Here is a 21,091-nt window from a genome sequence, read left to right as displayed (position 1 = left end):
ACACACACACTGTAGCGCTGGGCTGTGTCGGCGCGTGGCGCGTGGAAGGGCTGAATACTTGGCAGCTTTTGCTAAAGCTTTCTGGCAGCAGGCCAAGCCAAATATTTCTTCTGGATGAGAGCATACTCATACAAGTCCACAGAGCCACAGGGCTTCCCTGTGTTTGTGTGTGTGTGCGTGTGCGTATGTGTGTGTGTGTGCGTGTGTGTGTGGAGGGGGGGGTGTCTTTATGTGTGAAAAGATAAATGAAAAGAAGAAGAAATGTAAAAAAAAAAAAAAAACAGAAAAAAGTGTGCATGTTGAAGTGGGTGATTAGAAAAACGTGTGTGTGTGTGTGTGTGTGTGTGTGTGTGTGTGTGTTTTAATCACATTCAGACTTTTTGTGATTAGGAGGAAGCATGTCTGCTCTCAAGATGATAATTTGTTGCTCATCCCACACTTTACTTTGATGAGATCTTTGTCATCTTAATCTCTGTTGCTCCCTCTGCGTGTGTTTGTGTGTGAGTGTGTGTGAGTGTGTATGCAGTATGTGTGTATTCCTACAGGTCGACCTGTTAATGGAGATGGTGAGCTTTCGCCAGTACTAAAAAAGTAGTGCCACTAAGACAGATCAACTTTCTCGTTTTCTCTCTCTCTCTCTCTCTCTCTCCCCACAGTGTGTGTGTGTGTGTTACAGTGCTATAGGTATCATTGATCAGCTCTGCACCACACTCTTCAATTCTTCCCCTGACACAAACCTTCTTAATGCATTTAGACTATTCACACACTATATTATTTACAGTACACAAGATACTTTGTACAATTTATAAGAAACAGTAATCACCAGATGTAAATGCAGATGTGTAGATGAATCTGGATAAATGAAATCTCCATGTGTAATATGCCTTTAGAAATAATGAATAAAGTGCTATATAGCTTTGAGGCGTTCTTTCAATAATTCCAGATGTCTACAGAGATAGAAACTAATTTATTACTCTTTATTTATTCATTTATTCATTTACTATTGACTAGCCTGATTGTATTTAGGGAAGAGACACTACACTTCGTACAGTGAAAACACAAAAATAACCAAAATAATGAATAGATAAGACAAACAGCATGAGCCATTTTAGATCATTAGAATTTCAAAACAGACTCATTTGCGTAAAGTTCACATTAGAAATGAAGGATTTGAAGGGAAATTAAAGTCTCATTGAAATTTGACTGTTAAATACTGAAAAAAAAATCATCAAAAGGTGAAATTAGGCTGAGGAGCGCTTTTAATAAACGGATCTTTCAGTATTAGGTTTACACTCAGAGGTTATTTAAATTCCAGCCAAGTCGCACCCGCTTGTGAGAATGGTGCCAAACGAAATGTTGCGCGAGGTCGGGCTGCAGATCTGCAGGAATTCATTCATGAAATGGGAAGTTGTCCTAATTAACTGACTAAAATGGGAATTTTTCCGTTAGTGGAATTCACATTGATTGACAAATTAACGGGCCGATTTCGTTTTATTCCTATTAGCGCAGTGCGGGAAAAAAAAAGCTCACCTTTTATTTTTATATTGATTATTTATTTATTTATTTATTCATTTATTTATTTTAATCTTTGTATCATGCTTGCTTTAGATCTCCTGTGGTGATTAAATTGTTTTATGAGAACCCATACAATTTATGCAACAACAAAAAAAATTCTATAATTATTATTTTTTTTATTATTATAATTTTATTATTGTACTTCGAAGAATGGCAGAAAAACTGAGTACAAACTTTTTCACATTTATTCTCGTTTTGTTTAGTTGTTTTTTCCACACCTATCACCTCATCAGTTATATATTTTTACTCTCCATGCGCGTATTTTCACGCGCAATGCGCACGAAGGTTTGCGGTGTTAATTAGTGAAGTGTTGATCTTAATTACGGCGCGCTGGGAGGAGCTGTGCGTGTGTGCGCGTGTGTGTGCGTGTGTGCGCGCGTGTGTGTGTGTGTGTGTGTTATCCCTCAGCTCCTTCCTGGACCACAGTCCTCCTCTTCTTCTAAAGCTCTATAATAATCAGTGAGGTGCTGAACTGAGTTAAGACTCGTCCGGGATTTGAGACTTTTATGGAAATATCGACAGGTAAGAGTTTTTACCGGTGTCATTTGTTTATTTCTTTTTTTGATTTTGCTCATTTATTCTTTTCTATTTATGTATTTTTGGTATTTGATTTGACTGAATACACACATCAGGCAGCATATGCTGTTATCATCCGCGGACAGGGGGAAACAGAGTGGAGGTAGGCTAAATATATCAGTGTTTGTGCTTTTGGTTGATGAAATAAACTTTTGCGCGTTCGTTTCCGCGCGCGGTCACGTGTCTGAATCGATGCTTTGATTTCAGATAAACGGAAAGTTCAGAGGTTTGTCTGACTTTCCCCTTTTCAAACTGTTGAATCGATTCTTAAGTTTATAAAAAAAAAAATCCATGGGGGAGGGGGGGGGGGGTTGTGTGTGAGAGAGAGACACCGCTGGACTTAGACCTGGCTCACTAATAGGAAAATAGACACAAAAATATACTAGCTCCCCTCAGACTCGCTTCAATTTCATTACATTGGGTCAAACAAAATTAAATAATAATAATAATAATAATAATAATAATAATAATAATAATAATAATAATAATTTCTTTCTAGAATGTATTTTATTCGGCACCGTCTTTATCAGCGTTTCCCTGTTGAGCTCGAAGTGCGTGCGTGTGTGTATGTGCGCGGGCGCGCGTGTGTGCATGTGCATGTGCGTGCGCGTATATGTGCACACTGTGCGTGTATATATGTGTGTGTGAGATCCAACGCTGGGTAAGGTAATGTTATCTACAGTGTATTATCGACGTTTTGTGTGTGTGTGTGTGTGTGTGTGTGTGTGTGCAGAAACACACACTCGCAAAACTCACATGGCCATGAATGCTATGAAAAGTACACAATGAACGGAACAATTCCTTGTCGCTGGTCAGCTTATGCGCGCACCTTTTGTACCTTTCATATGTCTTTTACCAAGCAATATGCATGAAGTGTCCCTATAGGGCTTTACTCTGAAGGGTAGGGTGCTCTAAAAGCTAATATCAAAGGTACAAAAGATATCAGTACCCTTCCAGCAGCAAGGAAAGGTACAGTATAGGACCCTTTAAAAGGATCCAGGTGACCAGTTAAATCCAACATTACTGTGCAGCTTCTTCAGAAACCAGGTAGGGTACTGGGGTGCTTACTTTGTACCTTGAGTTAGAAGACCTAGAGGATGTGGTGAAGGCACAATTTGTAGGTATCCAAGATACAATGTAGATGTATTTTCCAAAGTACAGTAATTCTTAAGGTCCAATTATGTGTCTCATGACCCATGAAGAAACACTCCATCCTCTATCTAAAGGTACAGTTTAATACTTTTAGCATAAATATATAGCATATAGTGAAGAAAACAAATATATAAAAAATATATTAAAAAAAAGACTTCCCCCAGCTGTTGGTAGGTTACTGGTTTGACACAGATGTCAGGTATCACATATGTTCCTTGTTCCTCCTTACATGCACAGTAATTGTTCTGAACCCTGTACACTAAAGTCTGAGTGGCTAACCACATGCTCTGGTCTGTTTACTGGATAATGAACAGGAAATGGCTTATTTGGAGCTGTTGGGTCAAGGCCCATCTTTTAACAAAACGGTGTATCAGCCTCTAATTTTAGATTTCCTCTGTGATGATACAGTTAATGAGTGGTGTCCTTCTTATTTGGTCTGGGCTGTAGCTTTTGTTCAATCACTTTTTTTTGTGTGTGTTTTATGTGACGTCACAGTATATAATTGCAGCCATTTTGAGGACCGAATAGGGGATGAAGATTAACTTTCATTTATATTGATAATCAACTGCCCTAACACACTAGGCTACATGCAGCAGTTTCTCCCAGTCATGCTGCCTCATAGTTATGCTAGCTAGCTAGCTACTAGGAAGTTTATCTCAGCAAGTAGCAAGTAGTGCGCACATTAGCAAAAGTCGCAAAAGTTCACTTCATACTCACATTGTGCAAAATATGGAGAAAAATCATGTGACTGAAACGCTAGGCTAAGATTAGAAAGTATAGAACATGTATGTAAGAAATGCCTCTCTTGTGCCTAGTAGTTCAGCATCATATTTAGCCTTGATGAAAAGTAGAAGAACATCTTTTATGACAAAGTGACCATAATGCCAATGGGTTATAGTTGACTAAATGTACAGGGTGGACAGATTTGGCTAAGCAGGTCACATGTGCACATGTCCAAGAACATATGCAACGTACAACCTATAAACAGATCACATATAGAGAGGAAATGAGTAGAAGTGAAATACAAGTGTATGTAGATGAGGTGTAATACACCAGCAAGTGATAAATAGAAAAAAACTGACAAAAGAAGCATATTGTCCATAGCTGACTTGAACAGTGTCCCCAGATGGTGGGCATGGATTGGCAGGATTATAATCGAGGCTGGGGCTTTAGCCCTTCAAATGATGACATAAACTAGGGGGTTGGGTTTCTGGGGTAGCTGTCCTCACGCAAGGCGTGTGTGAAGCTAAACGTCCACAGACATTACGCTACCATTGTGGATTAACTTTCCCAGAACAATGGCCATTTCCCCCCACTTATCCACTCCTGAACACACACACACACACAGTCCCCCCCCCCCCGGTTCCAGAGCCACCACCTCCAACCTCATCCTGGGCTCATATCGGGAACGAAAGAGTCTGTTAAACTTTAGTGCTCCTACACATCTGCAATGCAACTCGGCAAAAAATTTTCTTTGAGATAACGTACAGTTGTAAATGTATTTGGAAAAGGAGGGGTGTGTGGTCTGGGCGTGTTGGGGACTGTTTGCTTGCAGGGGGGTTGGTTTAAATATAAATGCAAATAATCCAGTTGAGATATTTGAATGAAAAGGAGTCAAACGAGCACTTTTTTTACAAACATCATAAGACACAGATGGGATGTGGTTTGCCCCTAAAATGCCCACTGGCAAATAGATTGCACTGATACCTGATAGAAAAAAGTTGTTAAATGTTTTTTTTTTTAAATTTACAATGAAAACATTTCTATCAGAATCTCACATGCCAAACCCTCACTTCACGGTGTTTGTTTTTCACTGTCACTCACTCTCTCACCTGTGCTTGGAGCCCTACAGCCAAAGCCCAGCAGTGGGTTTGATAGCGACCCTCTGCAAAACTAACAAAGCTGCTGGAAGTCTTTCTGTCACTTTTGTTTGGCTCCTTTCTTTCCTTGCAGGCATGTAGGCCACATTAAAACCCACTACAGAAGCCAAAAAAAGCCCCATTTGAATTTGACTTCAGAGCTGAGAGACCCCCCCACCCCCGGCCTACTCTTTCCTTTATGACACGGGTAAAAAGAGAGAGAGAGAGAGAAAGAGAGAGAGAGAGAAAGGTATATCAAATGGTGGTAGGAGTTGGTGATGACGATAATGGTGGAAAACGCAAACTCCACTCTTTGCCAGATTGTTCCCAGTCGCCGAGTCCAGACCACATGGCAATTTCAAAAGGAAGCGCTCGTTTTTCGCTCAAAAATCTCAGAGCTTTGTTGTTGTTTCTCCTCTGCGGCTTGTTATTGAGTCAGGGCCCAGCTGGAGGCCAGATTCGGGTCGAGGCTGGAGGAAGAGACGGGCCTGCAGGGCCTCGATCTTATATGTCGTCCGCTGCCAGGAAGTAGGAGGCAGCAAACGAGCGAATGATGTGGTCAGATCTTTGTCACCAGCAGAGTTTGGGTGGGTTCTTGTGTATGTGTGTGTAGGGATGTGTGTTTCCATCTAGGTTTGTTCAAGGCTTAACCGTCTTCCATTCTCTTGTTGCAACCAGGCCAGTTTTTTCTTCTTCACCGCTCTTCCTCCCACAGATGGATAGATGGAAGAGGGGTCTAGGGGATTCCCAGGTTTTTTTTTTTTAAACAAAAAAGCATGCACAGCTTTGGGAGAGTCTTATAGTGGCAGGCTACCATAGATCCTTTCTGTCTGCTGTTTGGACTTTGCTCAGATTTTTTTTTTCCAAACAAATCTGAACTCTTTCATCTGAAGCCATGGTTAGGATTGTGTACAAAGCTTCACTTCAGTCACTTCACTTAGGGAGAGTGTTACATCCTTCCCTTTTATGATTATGGACCTCACTACCATCTCCTTTCTGATAAAACTGTATGGGTGTAGATGAGTTGAGAGGCAGAATGTAGCACCCCCTAGGGGATATCAGAGAGGTTCCAGAAGCTGTGGAACAGGAGGAGGAGGACGAGGAGGAGGAGGCGTGAGGAGAAACACAGCCATCAATCTGCAGTTCCGCTCTTAGTAAACAGCAACAGGTTATTGAGTCACTGGCGCAGGATGTCCTTCCTTCTCAGGAAGAGAGCCAGAGGAAGAGGGATCAACACCACCCTCCTCCTCTCCTCTCTTTAAACAAGACCATCTCTCATCAGCTTTGTTTCTGCTGCTTGATTTCACCTACTTCATTAGATATGACTCCTTTACTTTTATTGAGAATGAGTGAATGGATTATATAAAACATAGATTTTTATTCATGTGTGTGATGCATGTGACATGACCTTGGAGGGTGGAGAAAGACAGAGAGAGAGAGAGAGTGTGTGAGAGAGAGAGAGAGAGAGAGAGAGAGAAAGAGGGAGGGAGTGGAGGAGGGAGTGAGGGAGGGTGGAGGAAAAAGGTGGGAGGAGCCAACAAGGAGGGCTTCAACAAGTCAGAAAGAAACATGCTCAGGCAGTTAGTCAAGCTCGAGACACTCAGAGGAGAACACAGTTGCCATCTGGACTAGCGGCTGGACAAGAGAGGGTGATCTGCACCTGTCCCACGAACACAGGCTCTTTCTGCCGCGCACACACACACGCACACACATACACACACAGGCACACTCAGGGGAGAGATCAGACGGCTCTATGTGCGGCTGGAACCAGAGTCTGTCGGTGAGTGAGACTGCTTGACTGATTTTTCTCTTGAGCTTTGTTGAGGCACTGTTGGTGTTTATTGGCTTGTTTAAATTACATTGTTATGTTCTTTTGGTCAGTTTGGTCAGTAGAAAGAAATCTTTTAATTTAATGGTCACAAAATTAATGACATTGATATTTGTTTTCTGATTCTTCTATTTGTTTGTTTATTTATTTATTTTCGTACCAATTTGCATGTCAGTTAGCACACTTTATTTTTTTCTTCTTAGTCTTTTCAGGACTGCAAGTTGAGTTAATAAGTCTATTAACTTATACCGTGTAGTGAGGTTTTTGTGTGATTAGCCTGGAGAAAATATTGTTGAAAACAGTGTTTTATCTTTATGCTGTATAAATAGAAGTGTTACATTTTTACCATTTAAGATGTACTTTAAATTTAAACCCAAAAAAATTGTAAACATTGACTTTTATATTTTTAATGCTATATATATATATATATATATATATATAAATATATATATATATATATATATATATATATATATATATATAATTTTTTTTTTCTGTAAAGTTCATAGAATGCAAATGTCAAATTTAAAACAATCTTAATGAGGAAAAAAAAACTCTTTAGTTTTAGGTAAATTCTTAGGTTAAGTTTGGTTCAGTTTAAATTGGGTTTACTTGTCAGAAAAAAAAGAAAAGAAAAATAGAAAAAAATATGGTTGCCCAGTTTGTTCATGTTCAGTTTCTCGGTTTCAATATTAGTTTTGATCTTGCAGCTGTCCTACACAGAGAATTAAATGACAGCTTGCAGGATTTTTGTCTCTTTATCTTTTGACTCATGGAAATAGGACTGTATAAATAGATAATTTGAACGCCTGACAAATGTGAGGATTATTTTTTACAGGTAATTTATTAAATCACTTTATTTAAAAATGTTAATAATAATAATATTAATATTATTATTATTATTATTATTATTATTACTACAACATACATATTGTGTGTAATAGACGAAATGAAAATTGTAGATTTTGAAATAAGACGTCTTCATAACAGGCACTGGTGAGCGTGACAGGGTCTCTTGGCTCAGCCTGTGTGTGGGACTATCTTGGGTGGGAAACGTTTGAAGCTTGTTTGCGCTGCTGTGGCCCCCTTATGGAAAAAAGTTGTGATTCTTCCCCTTTTTTCTTCCACACACAAACACAGTTATTCCCTGGGATGTTTTATAGACTCCGACGCTTTACAACTCCGATTCCAATTTTAGCTCCATTCAGACGCAGACGACACTTCCTTCCTCTGTCGTCCCTGTCTGTGAGTTTTTTTTCCACGAAGTGGCTGTGATGGGAAAGGATGGAGAGAGTGAAAGGAAGACCTAGGCTAGGTGTACATAGAGACAATAATAGCTTTGTGTAAAGAGGTGTGTGGGATTGTTGTTGGATTTGTTTTTTTTGTTTTTTTTTTTTTTTTTGAGTCAGCATGATTTTGCTTTGTGTGTATTTTTTAAAACTTTTTCTGTTTAACTCAGCTGTGAATTTCCATTTTGTTAGCCTTCCATTACAAATGAATATTAGATGAACTAATTACTCTGGCAAATTATGACTTGTTGGAAAATTTGTAAGTGTTAGTATTTTGTTATTTCACTCAATTTCAGAATATGAATTTCCACTCATGCTTTCTCTCTTTCCTCTCCCTCTTTTTCTGCCCGTGTTGGGTTCTATCTTTCTCTCAGGCCGCCTCTCAGCATAGCTCCGTCATGTTGACCACTGAGGGCGCCCCGAACACTGCTGACCAGGTGGAACCGAAGATGACTGTCGAGGACGCAGACATGTCCAAGTGGACAGAAGCCGAGTTTGAAGAGAAGTGCACCTACATAGTGAAAGACCACACGTGGGATGGTGTGGACAAGCCAGATTTGCCCCGTGCCCAGACTTCGCTGCCGAGAAACCTGGCATTCAGATATGCCTCTGACTCCAAAGAGGTATGGCTGTAATGACTCACTGCTGCATCATGCACTCACAGACTGAGGAACTCATTGCCTGCAGCATGGCGTTTGGGTTTGTGGTGTCATATTCATGCGTAGAACTGTATACACCATCTGCTTGTAAAAAAAATGTCCGTGAGTGAGTTTACCTATTATTAGTGCGACAGCTCATATTGATGCAAGAAGTGTAAATTTATCAGCCATGAGAATAAATGAGAGAAAACGGCTGGGGGGGGGGGTCGGGGGGGAGTCCACGTTTGCGATTTGTCTATGATGTCTCTCAAACACATTAATCACAGAATTGTAATTAATCTTCTTTATCTACACTAATTGTGCTCTGAAAAATAGGAGCTCATCCTCTGTACGCTTGAGTGCCTCTTTGTGTCATTTCACATGTCTCTGTAAGCAGCACGACTCCCATCTCACATCACATCAATCGCCTGTTATCTTGGACAGACAGTGATGACTGTAGTAGTGACGATGCGCAAACTTCCCCTTGATTTGAAGCGAGGAAACCTTTGAACACCTTTAAGCACTGTCCTCAGATCAGCTGCATAGATTTTCCTCTTTTTTTTGGTCTTCTCTTTCCCCCACTTCTCAAGACACAAAACCAGCGATCCCACTTTAGAGATTCATTTATGATCTGATGAAAATGGGTGGGACAACAAGGGAAAAGAGAGAGAGAGAGGATGAAAGAGAAGGTGGAAGCGTGGCAAAAAAAAAAATGGTGAGAGGGAGCTGGCGCGAAGCTCGGGAGCCAAGCTAAATCTCTGTTAATGAGTTATCAAAAAGACGGCCTAATCTCCCCACTGAACTGCTACTCTGCTGTAGGCTTTCGAGAAATGTGAGGGGATTTCCTACTGCTTTATCCGCATGGCTGTTTGTGTTTCGGGGTGTATATGGAAGAAAGGTGGTGGGGGGAGGTGGAGGGGCAGTTGAAGAGCGGATCTTGGTCGAGGAGATTAGATTGAAGTCTGGCTGTTGTAATCCAAAGGGCCAGACAGCAGTGCTTCACTCCATCCGCCTTTGGGCTTTTTTGATGCCGTTTACCTCAAAGGAAGAAGCGCAAGCTGTAATCGTAGGTGTGGATTTATGCTTTGAGGGTTGTAGTACTGTTTGATGTGGTGAGGAAGGAGGCCTGGTAATGAGTACAGGAGGGAGGGTCTGGGCACTTAATGAGAGGTGAGAGAGGACAAATGAGACATCTTTTTCTCAAGCCTAAATGGATGTCAAGACAGAAACCGGTTGACCCCTGACTTCCTAGAGCTGTGAAAAAAATGTCCAAAAAATACAACACTTTCTGACTGCATCTTTAGTCTTATGAGATGTTATATAATTTGATTTGGATCTCCATGAATTTCTTTTTATTGATGTCATCCATCCTCATAAATGCTCTTGACCGCTAAATAGCACGATGGAATTTAATGTTGGGTCATAAAATTGTTGGTTTTATCTCCTGACACATTTCTTTTTTTTTTTCTCCACAAGGTGATTGGTGTTGTAAGCCGCGAGTACATACCAAAAGGAACTCGCTTTGGCCCTCTAGTGGGAGAAAGTTACACAGCAGAGAATGTCCACAAAGACGCCAACAGGAAGTACTTCTGGAGGGTGAGTTGTTTTTTTTTTCAGAAGCTTCACTTTCAGTAAAGGGGGAGCAAAAGAAATACGAGAGAAAAAAACACAAGCGAACAGGTCACTTCCTGTTCCACTGACTTACTTCCTGCGTGACATGACGGGTGCACGGCTTAAGCAACAGCAGAGCGTGCTTACAAAAAAAAATGCTGAGTTAGAGTGTAGTGTTTTGAGAACCACTGCTTGCGTCTTGCGTCGGCGGCTCTGGCTGAGTGAGAGAGTGAAGATTTATTTCGTCTTGTGTGATCTTGTTTTGACTGTGCTGTTTCTGAACGTCGAGAAAGGGCGAATGACTTGGCGGCACTCAATCTTGAGGTTGATGTCTTTTGACACGGGAAGATGTCAATCACTCTGTTGTACCACAAAGTTTGGCTGTTTTAAACCACTGGCTTATAAAGCTGTCACATCAGGTTGTCACCAAGCCACTGCCAGTAAGGCATGAGGTGTGCTCATACTCTCTTCCCTGCCTGTGGCTTTCAGCTGTTGCATACAGATGTCGTCATGGCGAAAGTGTCAAGTCATCCTAGTGCGATCCAAACCATGACCGTAAAATTTTTTTTTTTGCTCAGAATTGTTTTTTTGGTCTTAAGACCACAGAGATCCCCTTGTGGAAAGATGCTGCTCTTTAGCTGCTAACAAACACTGACATCTTTCCTACATTACTGGAGATCGGAGTAGTACTGACAAGAGGGCGGTGTGTGTGGAGGGGGTGGGATGGTACAGTAAAATGTGTAGCAGAAGCATAACATTGGTGTCACCGAGGGAAGCCTTGCCGGTGATGTCAAGGGTTCCTGGAAATGGTGAAGTTAGTGTGAACAAGACTCTAACCTTAGAACTACCCCAAAACAATCCGTTCCACTTCATAAGCCTGAGAGTGCAAGCGAGGGTGTGTGTGCATCTGCGAGTGTGTATGAGTGAGAGAGAGAAGACATGCAGATTCAACATGAGAGTGTGAGTATTGGTGGGGGTGTGCTTACTGAGTCAGCCATGTGGCTTTTATAAGAGATTGTAGCATGAGTGTCTCCCACTTGTCTGTCTGTTCGTCTCAAGGGCAAGCGTTTAGACAACAGTGGGAAACTGAGTAAAGATGATGTGAGATAAAATAATCGCTACCAATGTTAAATCACTGAAACCTCGCTTTTCGTCTGATTTTTCTCAGATTTATGCAGAAGGAGAGTTCCATCACTTTGTAGACGGCCTGGATGAGGAGAAGAGCAACTGGATGCGCTATGTGAATCCAGCCCACTCACAGCAGGAGCAGAACCTTGCTGCTTGCCAGAACGGCATGAGCATCTACTTCTACACGGTGAAGGCCATCCCTGCTGACCAGGAGCTGCTGGTGTGGTACTGCACTGACTTCGCACACCGTCTCCACTACCCTCCCTCAAGAGATCTCATGATGCAAAAGCTCAGTAAGTAGAACAAAAAAGGCCTTAATACAGTATAATGATGGTTAAGTTGTTTGTGTTGGTCCTGGGGATATTTTCCTGTCCCTTCTTACTTCAGAATGAACCAAGAGGAAGCGTGCTGACTTGGTCCGAGTCTGTCATTATCATACCAACAGTACATGCTCTTCTCCCTTTCATCTCCTCTAAAAACAGAATTCCTTGAGACAATGTTTTTTTGGTAATGTTTCTGTTTAGGCATAGTAATGTTGACCGTAATTACACAGAGGAAGATGCGATTGCCCGTCATCTTTCCTTAGACACTCTTTCAACATGAAAGCTCACTCTTCACGCTCAATCTGTTATTGCTCAACCAGCAATAAAAGTTTCAAAGTGAAACCTTTTGTTTCGTAGGAGAGAGAGAGAGAGAGAGAGACAGAGAGCGAGAGAGAGTGAGAGAGCGAGAGAGAGAGAGAGAGAAAGAGAGACGTAGAGGAGGAAGGAGACAATACTCAGGTGTGGCGGGAACAGAGCAGTCTCAGTGACTCCGCTCCCCTGGGTCATGCGCATACCCTCAGGGTATGGGTGCCTGGGCCCCTCCTGAGTTCCATGAACACACACACACACACACACAAAGTAGACTATAATTAGACTTTCTGACCCACTGCTGACACCTAAGCTCTCCTACCTGCTACCTGAGAAAGTAAGAGCAATCTCCTTATCTATTGCTGTCTCTCAACCTAGAGTCATAGCATGAACAGGCTTATAGCCACTGCACATATGACTCAGTATAATGGAATGGGCTGAGATGACTGGCAGGGCCTCCCACATGGGATTGATTTAGAAAAGCTTGAGCTGTCTCACTCCACGGTTCACTAAACTTCTTCAGTTTTCTGAAGTAAATTGATGCTTCAGCCAAGCAGACTTTTAAGAACCTTCATCCAGTCACTATTTTGTAACCTCTCCTTCACACACATGTGTACACAAGGGAAGTGCAGACAGATCTTTGGCGCAACTCCATAATTTATTTGGCACTTTAAGAGAGAGGCAAAGAGATAGTAATGCAGAGACAAAAAAATGCCCCATTGACTACTTGAACTTCCTGGCGGCGGGGCTGTGCTGACAGATTGATATCTGTTGGGATTGCTTCCCTGTTTGTTTTGCACAAGTTCTCTGGGGAGGACTGGGGAATGGCGCTATCTGTGGAAGAGAATTGGAAGGGGGAGGTTACTGATAACCTCTAACTGCGTTTACACATTGCTCATGGAGCAGAAGGATAGGGGCTCTAAGAACGGGGAGATTTTTAGGAGGATTCTCATCTTGCAAACCACACACAAACATCCCAGAGCAGAAAAAGACTCTGCTGAACTTTTAGTAAAGGTCACAGAAAAGGTAGCAGGAAGTGATTATGATTATTTATTTCCTCTTTTAAAGGTGGTTCTATTATGAGGTGTGTCACAGAAAATGAGATTACAAGAAAGCACGTAAATCATAAAATTTGATACCTTGTCAAGAGATTCTTTAATCAAAAGTGACTAATAGCAAAATGCAAATCCAACTATTAGGGCATTGATACCCTGTCTTCTCTTGAAAGTTTTCATTTAAAAATTTTAAACACCCCTATCCTGTATAAGAAGGTCTCCCACAATCATCAAAATTTTATGGTTTAGCTAAAAAGGGGCATCCAAGTTCACTTTGTTTTGAGCTGTCTTTGAGGTGTGTGAGGTGAGTGGAGTCAAGGCTTTGTGGCTTCCTATTAGAAGGAAACTTTCAATCATTTGCTGCCACATCCATTAGATAGTATCAGTGCTCTGAGCAGAATCCAGCCTACTCCACCACCCTGACTGGGATCTGCTGTCATGCCTCACATCCTGTCTGCAGCCCCTACCTCAGGATAATCAGTCAAACTGTCTTCCCTAATTGAACGACTAGGCTACTTTGTGATCTGAACCTTCTTTGCCTTAGAAAGATCTATGTGCTGTGTAACAATGGATCTCCTGTAGCAAGAAACCAGTAGTGTGGGGAGGAGCCCATTATCTTACCTAGCTCAGTAAATAAAGACATTAAGGTTATTTTATAGTAGTGGATGATGATGTATTTAGGATGTATGTGTGAGAGAGAGATCAGATGAACTCACACATAATAATGGTGCCTGAAGAATGTTGTCAGTGCTTTACTCTGTAGTCTAATGTACTTCTTTTATGTGTGTCTACAGAGCAGAGTCTGATAGAGGCAACGCAGCAGGTGTCAGAAGAAAAGCCTGTTGTGAAGAGAGAACATACTGTCTCAGAAATCCTCAAAGACACATGGCGGGAGCCCGCAAGACCACTGCCCACACGTCCCCACTGCCCTGTCAGCCCTGACAGACCCATCTACCCCCGTGTCATCTACCCAATCCGCCCGCAACCTCACCTCAGAGAGGATATCATGAAAGCTAGTCCAGGTATCTGTTTTGCCACTCGCTCGCCTGCACTGTCCTCAGCCACCCCTAGCCCATCAGCACGCAGCAGCCCTGAAACCAGTCCAGGAAGCAGTCCTGCCCCAGCAGATCCTAGGGATGCCCTGCCACTCTACAGTGGCAGCTTGGGTCACTTTCCTGGCTACTCCCCACCCAACCCCCTTTCCTCATTCTACCCCAACCCACATTACCTCTTTACCCCTTACTCCATGAGTGGAACCCCACCAATGGGGAGTGTGTTCTCCCGCATGTACCCCCTTTACAACAGCTTACTCACCCCTCATATGCCCCTCCCACCCACCATGCTTCCACCTGAGGGAGGACGGCATTTCCTGCTGCCACCCCACAGGGACTTCCTGCTTCCACCACCCAAGAGTGCCTTCTCTAGAGCGATGACCCCAAAAGACAAACCCCTGAATGGACACCCTCATGCCCCCATTAGTGGTTCTCCCACAGCTGGTTCTGCAGTCTCTGTCGATCAGCAGCCTGCTAACCCAACCTCAGCACAGCCGGGCATCCGACGTTCAGAGGATGAGGCAATCAATCTCAGCAAGATGAAGCGAGGCCCTGCAGGATACAAGACGCTGCCATACCCACTGAAGAAACAGAATGGGAAGATAAAGTATGAGTGCAATGTTTGCAGCAAAACTTTCGGACAGCTCTCAAACCTTAAGGTAAAAACTCAACTCTTTTTTTTTTCTTCAATCCTCCAGTACTACACACATACACCTCCTGTTATGAATGAGACACTGTCTCTAACCTTGCTCCCCCTCTGTGTTATTCTCAGGTGCACCTGCGTGTCCATAGTGGCGAGCGCCCTTTTAAGTGTCAGACATGCAACAAGGGCTTCACTCAGTTGGCCCACCTGCAGAAGCACTACCTGGTCCATACAGGAGAGAAGCCCCATGAATGCCAGGTGAGAGTAATCTCCTCTTAACTAAACACCTGTCAGCTAGCTGTGATTTGAAGGTTGAAGGTTCTTTGCCAGTCCTAAAGCTCCTTGTTCTGTTTCAACAGGTATGCCACAAGCGTTTCAGCAGCACAAGCAATCTGAAGACCCATCTAAGGCTTCACTCAGGTGAGAAGCCTTATCAGTGCAAGCTCTGCCCAGCTAAGTTCACACAGTTTGTCCATCTCAAACTGCACAAACGGCTGCACACACGAGAGCGCCCCCACAAGTGTCCACACTGCCACCGCAATTACATCCACCTCTGCAGCCTGCGCCTCCACCTTAAGGGCTACTGCCTGGCTGCTATGCCTCCCCCCCACTGCAGCCTTGATGAACTGAACCGCATTAATGAGGAGATTGAGCGCTTCGACATCAGCGACAATGCTGACCGGTTGGAGGAGATTGAAGGTGTTGATGTGGAGAGGCTGGTGGAAAAGCAGATCTTCAGTCTCATCTGCCGCGAAATGGACCTCAAGGCATCATACCACAAAGGCAGCACTGGAGGGGATTTACTTCCTCCATCACATCCGTCTAGCACCTACAGCCTGTATGAGCCAAGCAGTGAAACATCAGTTATCAAGCTCCTACCTGTCAAGGTCAAACAAGAGACTGTGGAGGCAATGGAATCTTAGCCCCAGCCCTAGCACACACACACTCACTAAGACATGCTGCCCCTCAGCCTCATCGGTTTGCCCGGTCTGGCTGTGGACAGCCACAGGTGTACACAATCCTTCTCATAAGGAAACAGGCTCAGGCCTTTGCTTTCAGGGACTTACCATACTCAGGGCTAAGAGACACTGCTCCAGGCCACTAGCGGTCCAGTGTGTCCTACACTTACTTTAGAGACAATCATCTATTTCTTTATTTCATAATAATGTTATTGTTGATGTCATTGATATTTGTTATTATTTTTGGTATTGTTATTCCTTAATAATATTTGGTTCAGTATGTTATGCAACCTCCTTAATTTATTGTCAATGTTTACAATGACTGGGTAATTCATTGTAATTCACTGTTCTGTATATTTTCTATTGTCACTCTTTTGTACATAGTTTGCAGCCTGTGCTAGTTGTTTGTTTGCCCTCTGATTGTGATGAACTAATGAGTAACAGATTTGAGGAGCTCGCCTTGATTCAGGGTTTTTTATTTGTATTTTTAATGCAGACAGGTATTTTTAAAAAAGTAGCTCTTTTGTGGAAGGCTGTTGTAACACAACCATAGTGGAATTTTGACAATGCCACCATCACCATGTCTTAAATGCTGGGAGGGGGGATTTCCTTTCAAATAACCTACAAGTCTTTCCCTAATTTCTAACGAGCACTCCTCTGTGTAACACAAAAAGGGCATTTTGTATATTTTCAACATGTTACCTCAAACTGTGAGTGTGTGTGTTTGTAGGCTGTGAGTGTATTCAGAAGGAAGTCAAAGGCATATATGATATTTATTGCTTTTCTACTTGAAGAAAAAAACCAAATGTCTCTGGAGTAGAGGTCTCTATGTGGTCCAAAAAAACAGGAGCCTGGTAGCATGTAGCACACTGGCTATGAAGCTGAGAGTACTTCTCTATTCACTCACTAATATTTTGGAGCAAGGGGTTGGGAGGGTGGGGAGGGGCTGGAATACTGAGCTAGTTACCAAAGTTCACTTAAAGAACAGTGAATGTCTATAGTGGTATTAGTCACTCTTTAGATGTTGTCTGTTCTACCGATTTTTGTTGTTTGCCCTTTCTACACTCATGGATGGCACAAATCAAAGTGCCTTGGTCTTTATATGCACTGGTTTATCTTCATTGGTCATTTTCTGTACTTTTCTAAATCCAGGTTTTGTGAGAGTCATCATTTTGATGGCTTAATCACTTTCTTTCCCTAAGGCACCAAAGTGTGCTGTAAAGTAGTAGCATCTCTTAATTTCTGTGTTCTGAAGTATGACCAAAGTCTTCCCCATATCTTCAGCTTTAAAAGAAATGTAAAAAAAAAAAAAAGAAAACAAAAAGAAACTCCTCTGTCTCTATGTTTACATACAGGTTTACATAGTTATTTAAGTGCAACTTGTTTAAAATGTAAATTATATAAATGTTCACTGACATAACGGAATGGTCTGTCTTTTCTTGTCATTTTTTAAAAATATTTTGTTTCAGTAAGAAAAATGTCCTTAAAGTATTTAAAGCCATAGGACTAATTGCAATTTCAGCTATATTTTCTGCCAATCTAAAATGTGCCAGACCAATTCTTAGTTTGGTTTGATATCACTGAAATGACTGAACGAATCATGGAATTCATCTTCTTACTCATCATTTTCAATTTGCCTTTGCACTGACACATGGTTCTCTTTCCAATTTCTTATTATTACTACTGGGGAAATGGAACATTCAGATATTAACACAGAAGGTTCCACTGCCCCAGTAAGGCCAAAAATAAGGAGAAGAGGCATACAGCTGCAGCCTGGCAGAGAGTGGGACATCTAAAGTTAGACTTAGTGAACTAAGATCATGCCTAATCGCTGAGGAATTTGATCCCACACCAGGTTTATCCTGTACATGTCAATATCAGACCAGAAAATGCAATTAAATTGATTAATTTTCTATAACAGCAGATCTGATGGTAATTATATGAGAGATGTTTTTGTTTCTATAGTAACAGCTTATACAGGCCGAGTTTTCTGTCATTTTTGGAAGGAGACTCCAGCGTCAGCGCGGTGTAACAGTCAAAGGTCAAACTGTAACCAAGTTTTCAGACACTGGAAATGCAGTTTTTTGTAGATAACATGAGAAGCTGCATTTTTTTGTCTCATTAACTTCAAGAGAGAAAAAGGAGAGGCTTGTGAGGAAATGACTGTTTATAGCTGCTATGATGTAAGTGATAACAGGAACTTGTTTCAGAGATGTTCCACAACATTAAATGTTACTATAAATGGCTTAAAAGTATGACACGTTCTTTAATAACTAAACGATAAGAGTTACTTCACTTTGCAACTTGCTGCATCACATCAATTATTTTCCTCTTACAGCACACCTCCAAGTGTTTTATTCCTGACATATTAGTACTTACAATACAGATAAGAACTATTTTCACAATGATGCTTAGATTCTGAGTTTGAATGCATATATAAAAAAATTAGATTCATCCAGCACCGGTGATTACTACTCACCAATTTGGTTCACATTTCCAACATCACGAGGTGATCCGTGTTCTCACACCCACCCCTAGCCCATGTTGACACAAACATTTTTTCTTCGCAAAGAATGCTCGTCTTTCAGGGCGCCTGAGAAATTTCCGGAAAACAGCCACTGCAAATGGCACTTACGGTAAACAGACGTTGCACCAAAGAATTTTTAAACACTGAATGACACAGTACAATCAACAGTGACTCAAGAAGACCCAGGGGGCCTTTCTGTAATGAGCCGCCCATGCATCCCATCAGGCCTGAAGTGTGGCCATACGCATTAAAGAAGAAACAGATGGGAACCAGGCCCAGACAAGGGGGAAATTTCAGGACATCCGTCCCCAACAAAGGCCTTGGATTTATATGGACCAGTATAAACGTATGATAAAGGCTGTTTTTCAAAACAAACCAATTCCTGAAATAGGGAAGCAAACAGGTTACTGCCACGGTGCTTCTTCTTAAAAGAACAGTTCCATCAAAATTTTAATATAAACTCATTTACCTCAAGAGTAGTCAATGTTTAATAATGTTTATTAAATGCATTTTTATTAACAATGTTTAATAAAAAAAAAAAGCCCCAAAACTATCAACGGCTAATGTTTCTAATAATTAAATCAAGAGCAACCAGTTTAGCACTGTTAAACTGTGTCTAACACATGACCGTAATAAATTTTTGCACAAAAAAAATCACAGAATGAGTCTATTCAAAATATAACACAAACAAACCAAACTGGAACATATCGGTATCCGAGTCACTTCTAACTTTGACGAATCATGATTCCTTGATTCTCGTTCACAATTCTTTGCCCAATTTTGTAAGGAACAATACATATCTTTATTAATAAGGTGTTCATTCTATCTTCCTAGCAAATGTTCATGAATGACATAGAGTAATAGCTTTAATCCCGAGCAAAAATAATAGCAATTTACTATAAAATTTATGCTGCAAGAGCACAATGTATCCTCTCATGGGTTAAAAAGTAGCAATTTTAACAGCTGGTTAAATAATTAGTGGTGACAAAGTTTCTGCTCTTCTGCAGAGGCCATATCATAAGCAACTTGTAGGTGACAATCGATGTTGACAAATGTGGTCTAGGTATAATGCGTCACTGGTGAGTTTTGAGTGAGATAGCATGTACAGTCATGACTCATTCGGCCCATTTGTTCATTTCATGCATTTAGTCATTTGTTTAGGAATTTGGAATTTAATATTCAGTAGAGAACCCTAAAAATTTGTTTAGCATACACTTCTTCATTTTCACTACAAGTGGGCGGTTGGGTCATTTTAAAATTCACTCAGGTTTACAATGTTGTTTTTCCCTTTTTTCTTCTGTAGACTCTAGAATAAGAAGGATTAGTGGCACTTTGTTTTATGCAATAGTTGGCCGAGTCCAAATGTTGCAGAACGGATGCTGTCCCTGAATCAAAAAATTGTGCTTTCCGTTTCAAGGAAGCTTCCATTACTTGTTAGCTACGTTAGCCTCGTACTACCAGTGCAAACTAAAGAAAATATGTATATCCCACACATCTTGGCTGTGTTACTGATTACATCTGGGGCAGTGACTGGAGCAATGATTACATTTAATTTTGGTCTCTTAAAAAGAAACGGTTGCTGTTCAATGGTGCTAAATAAAACCAAGCCCATGTATGCGCCAACCTTGCAGAAAACAATGGCTAAAGCATAAAAGGGAACATGATTTCCAATTCAAATTCCATATAGATTTACATGTCAGGTTATGAATTATGAGTGATAATAGGGTTTCTTCATTTCCTGCCAAGTCCCAGTACCAGCAGCAGCAGCAGCAGTAGCATGAGTCAGTGAAACCACCAGACTCGACAAGAAACACGTGCCCTTTCAAATACGAGCATTTCTTTCTAAATAAGGCGAGTGTTATTTACTGTAATGAAGATGTCCTGAAGCATGTTTTGAGTCGAAATTCTCTAATGGTTGGTAACACAGGGCCGGATTTGGTGCATGTTACAGGAGAATGTTGCTGACAAATGTAATTATTCCGATGGCTCATGACTGTTCAAAACATGTAGCGGTTTCACATTTAGCTCAAAAATTACTTTCAATTACCCTTTAAAAGATTCCAGTTGTTTTGTTTTTTTTCTGGCTGGGGAATTCAGATTCTTCCATTTTCATCTATGCCAAGACTTGTGTTATTTCGTTGTACAACAAATTGCAGTCTTCCTTTTTTCACAGCCAGCCAGGAGCCACAAACCACACATCCAGCCTGCTAAACAGGCAAACAAGTACACACACATACACACACAATGAATGCAATAAGTGTTTATTTTGACCAGAGGCCATAGAATTTTTTTTGTCTTCCAGCTGCACGAGGAATAGATACACTTTTTGACATGTAGAACCCAAGCAATGAGAGCGATGACTACTCCTGGGCAGGAGAGGGGGGCCTAAACAAAGAGCACAGCAAACTGCAAAGACGGGAATGAAGAGGCCTCTTGGTCTGTCCTCTTCTCTAAGTGATCACAGTGTCTCAGAGCCCCTCAGCACCTGCCAATTAGGGGCCCGGGTTAATGACAGGTTAGCTCTGGCCAAGTGGTGGTGGTGGGGGGGCCCTGAAAATGAGAGGGCG

General features: G+C 41.7%; 2 protein-coding genes across 6 annotated transcripts in view; one reads left to right on the top strand and one right to left on the bottom strand.

Moving 5' to 3' along the window:
- The window catches only part of atg5 (ATG5 autophagy related 5 homolog (S. cerevisiae)), a 64,827-nt gene that overhangs the window by 20,461 nt on the left and 23,275 nt on the right, over positions 1 to 21,091 (bottom strand). The window contains exon 8 of one of the 3 annotated variants that reach the window (XM_053227548.1): positions 14,852 to 14,976. The exons of the other annotated variants lie outside the window; for them this stretch is intronic. Within the exon in view, the coding sequence (XP_053083523.1) occupies positions 14,927 to 14,976 (50 nt within the window). The 3' untranslated portion in view covers positions 14,852 to 14,926. Of the gene's footprint in view, positions 1 to 14,851; positions 14,977 to 21,091 lie in introns of those variants that run through there. 3 annotated transcript variants of the gene reach the window in all.
- Positions 1,958 to 16,920, top strand: prdm1a (PR domain containing 1a, with ZNF domain). Of its 3 annotated transcripts, none has more exons than XM_026940821.3 (7): positions 1,958 to 2,097; positions 8,654 to 8,902; positions 10,394 to 10,513; positions 11,697 to 11,949; positions 14,138 to 15,054; positions 15,168 to 15,296; positions 15,398 to 16,920. In XM_026940821.3, exons 2-7 carry the CDS (start codon positions 8,678 to 8,680, stop codon positions 15,959 to 15,961), a joined length of 2,208 nt encoding a protein of 735 aa, XP_026796622.1. In that variant the 5' UTR covers positions 1,958 to 2,097; positions 8,654 to 8,677; the 3' UTR covers positions 15,962 to 16,920. The 3 variants fall into 3 exon arrangements, with proteins under 3 accessions (XP_026796622.1, XP_026796621.1, XP_034153632.1); XM_026940820.3 differs by lacking the exon at positions 1,958 to 2,097 and adding an exon at positions 6,690 to 6,942; XM_034297741.2 differs by lacking the exon at positions 1,958 to 2,097 and adding an exon at positions 7,808 to 8,341.

This window comes from Pangasianodon hypophthalmus, chromosome 21 (genome assembly GCF_027358585.1).
Source record: "Pangasianodon hypophthalmus isolate fPanHyp1 chromosome 21, fPanHyp1.pri, whole genome shotgun sequence".
Lineage (NCBI taxonomy): Eukaryota > Metazoa > Chordata > Actinopteri > Siluriformes > Pangasiidae > Pangasianodon > Pangasianodon hypophthalmus.
This window is presented reverse-complemented; position numbering and strand designations above follow the sequence as displayed.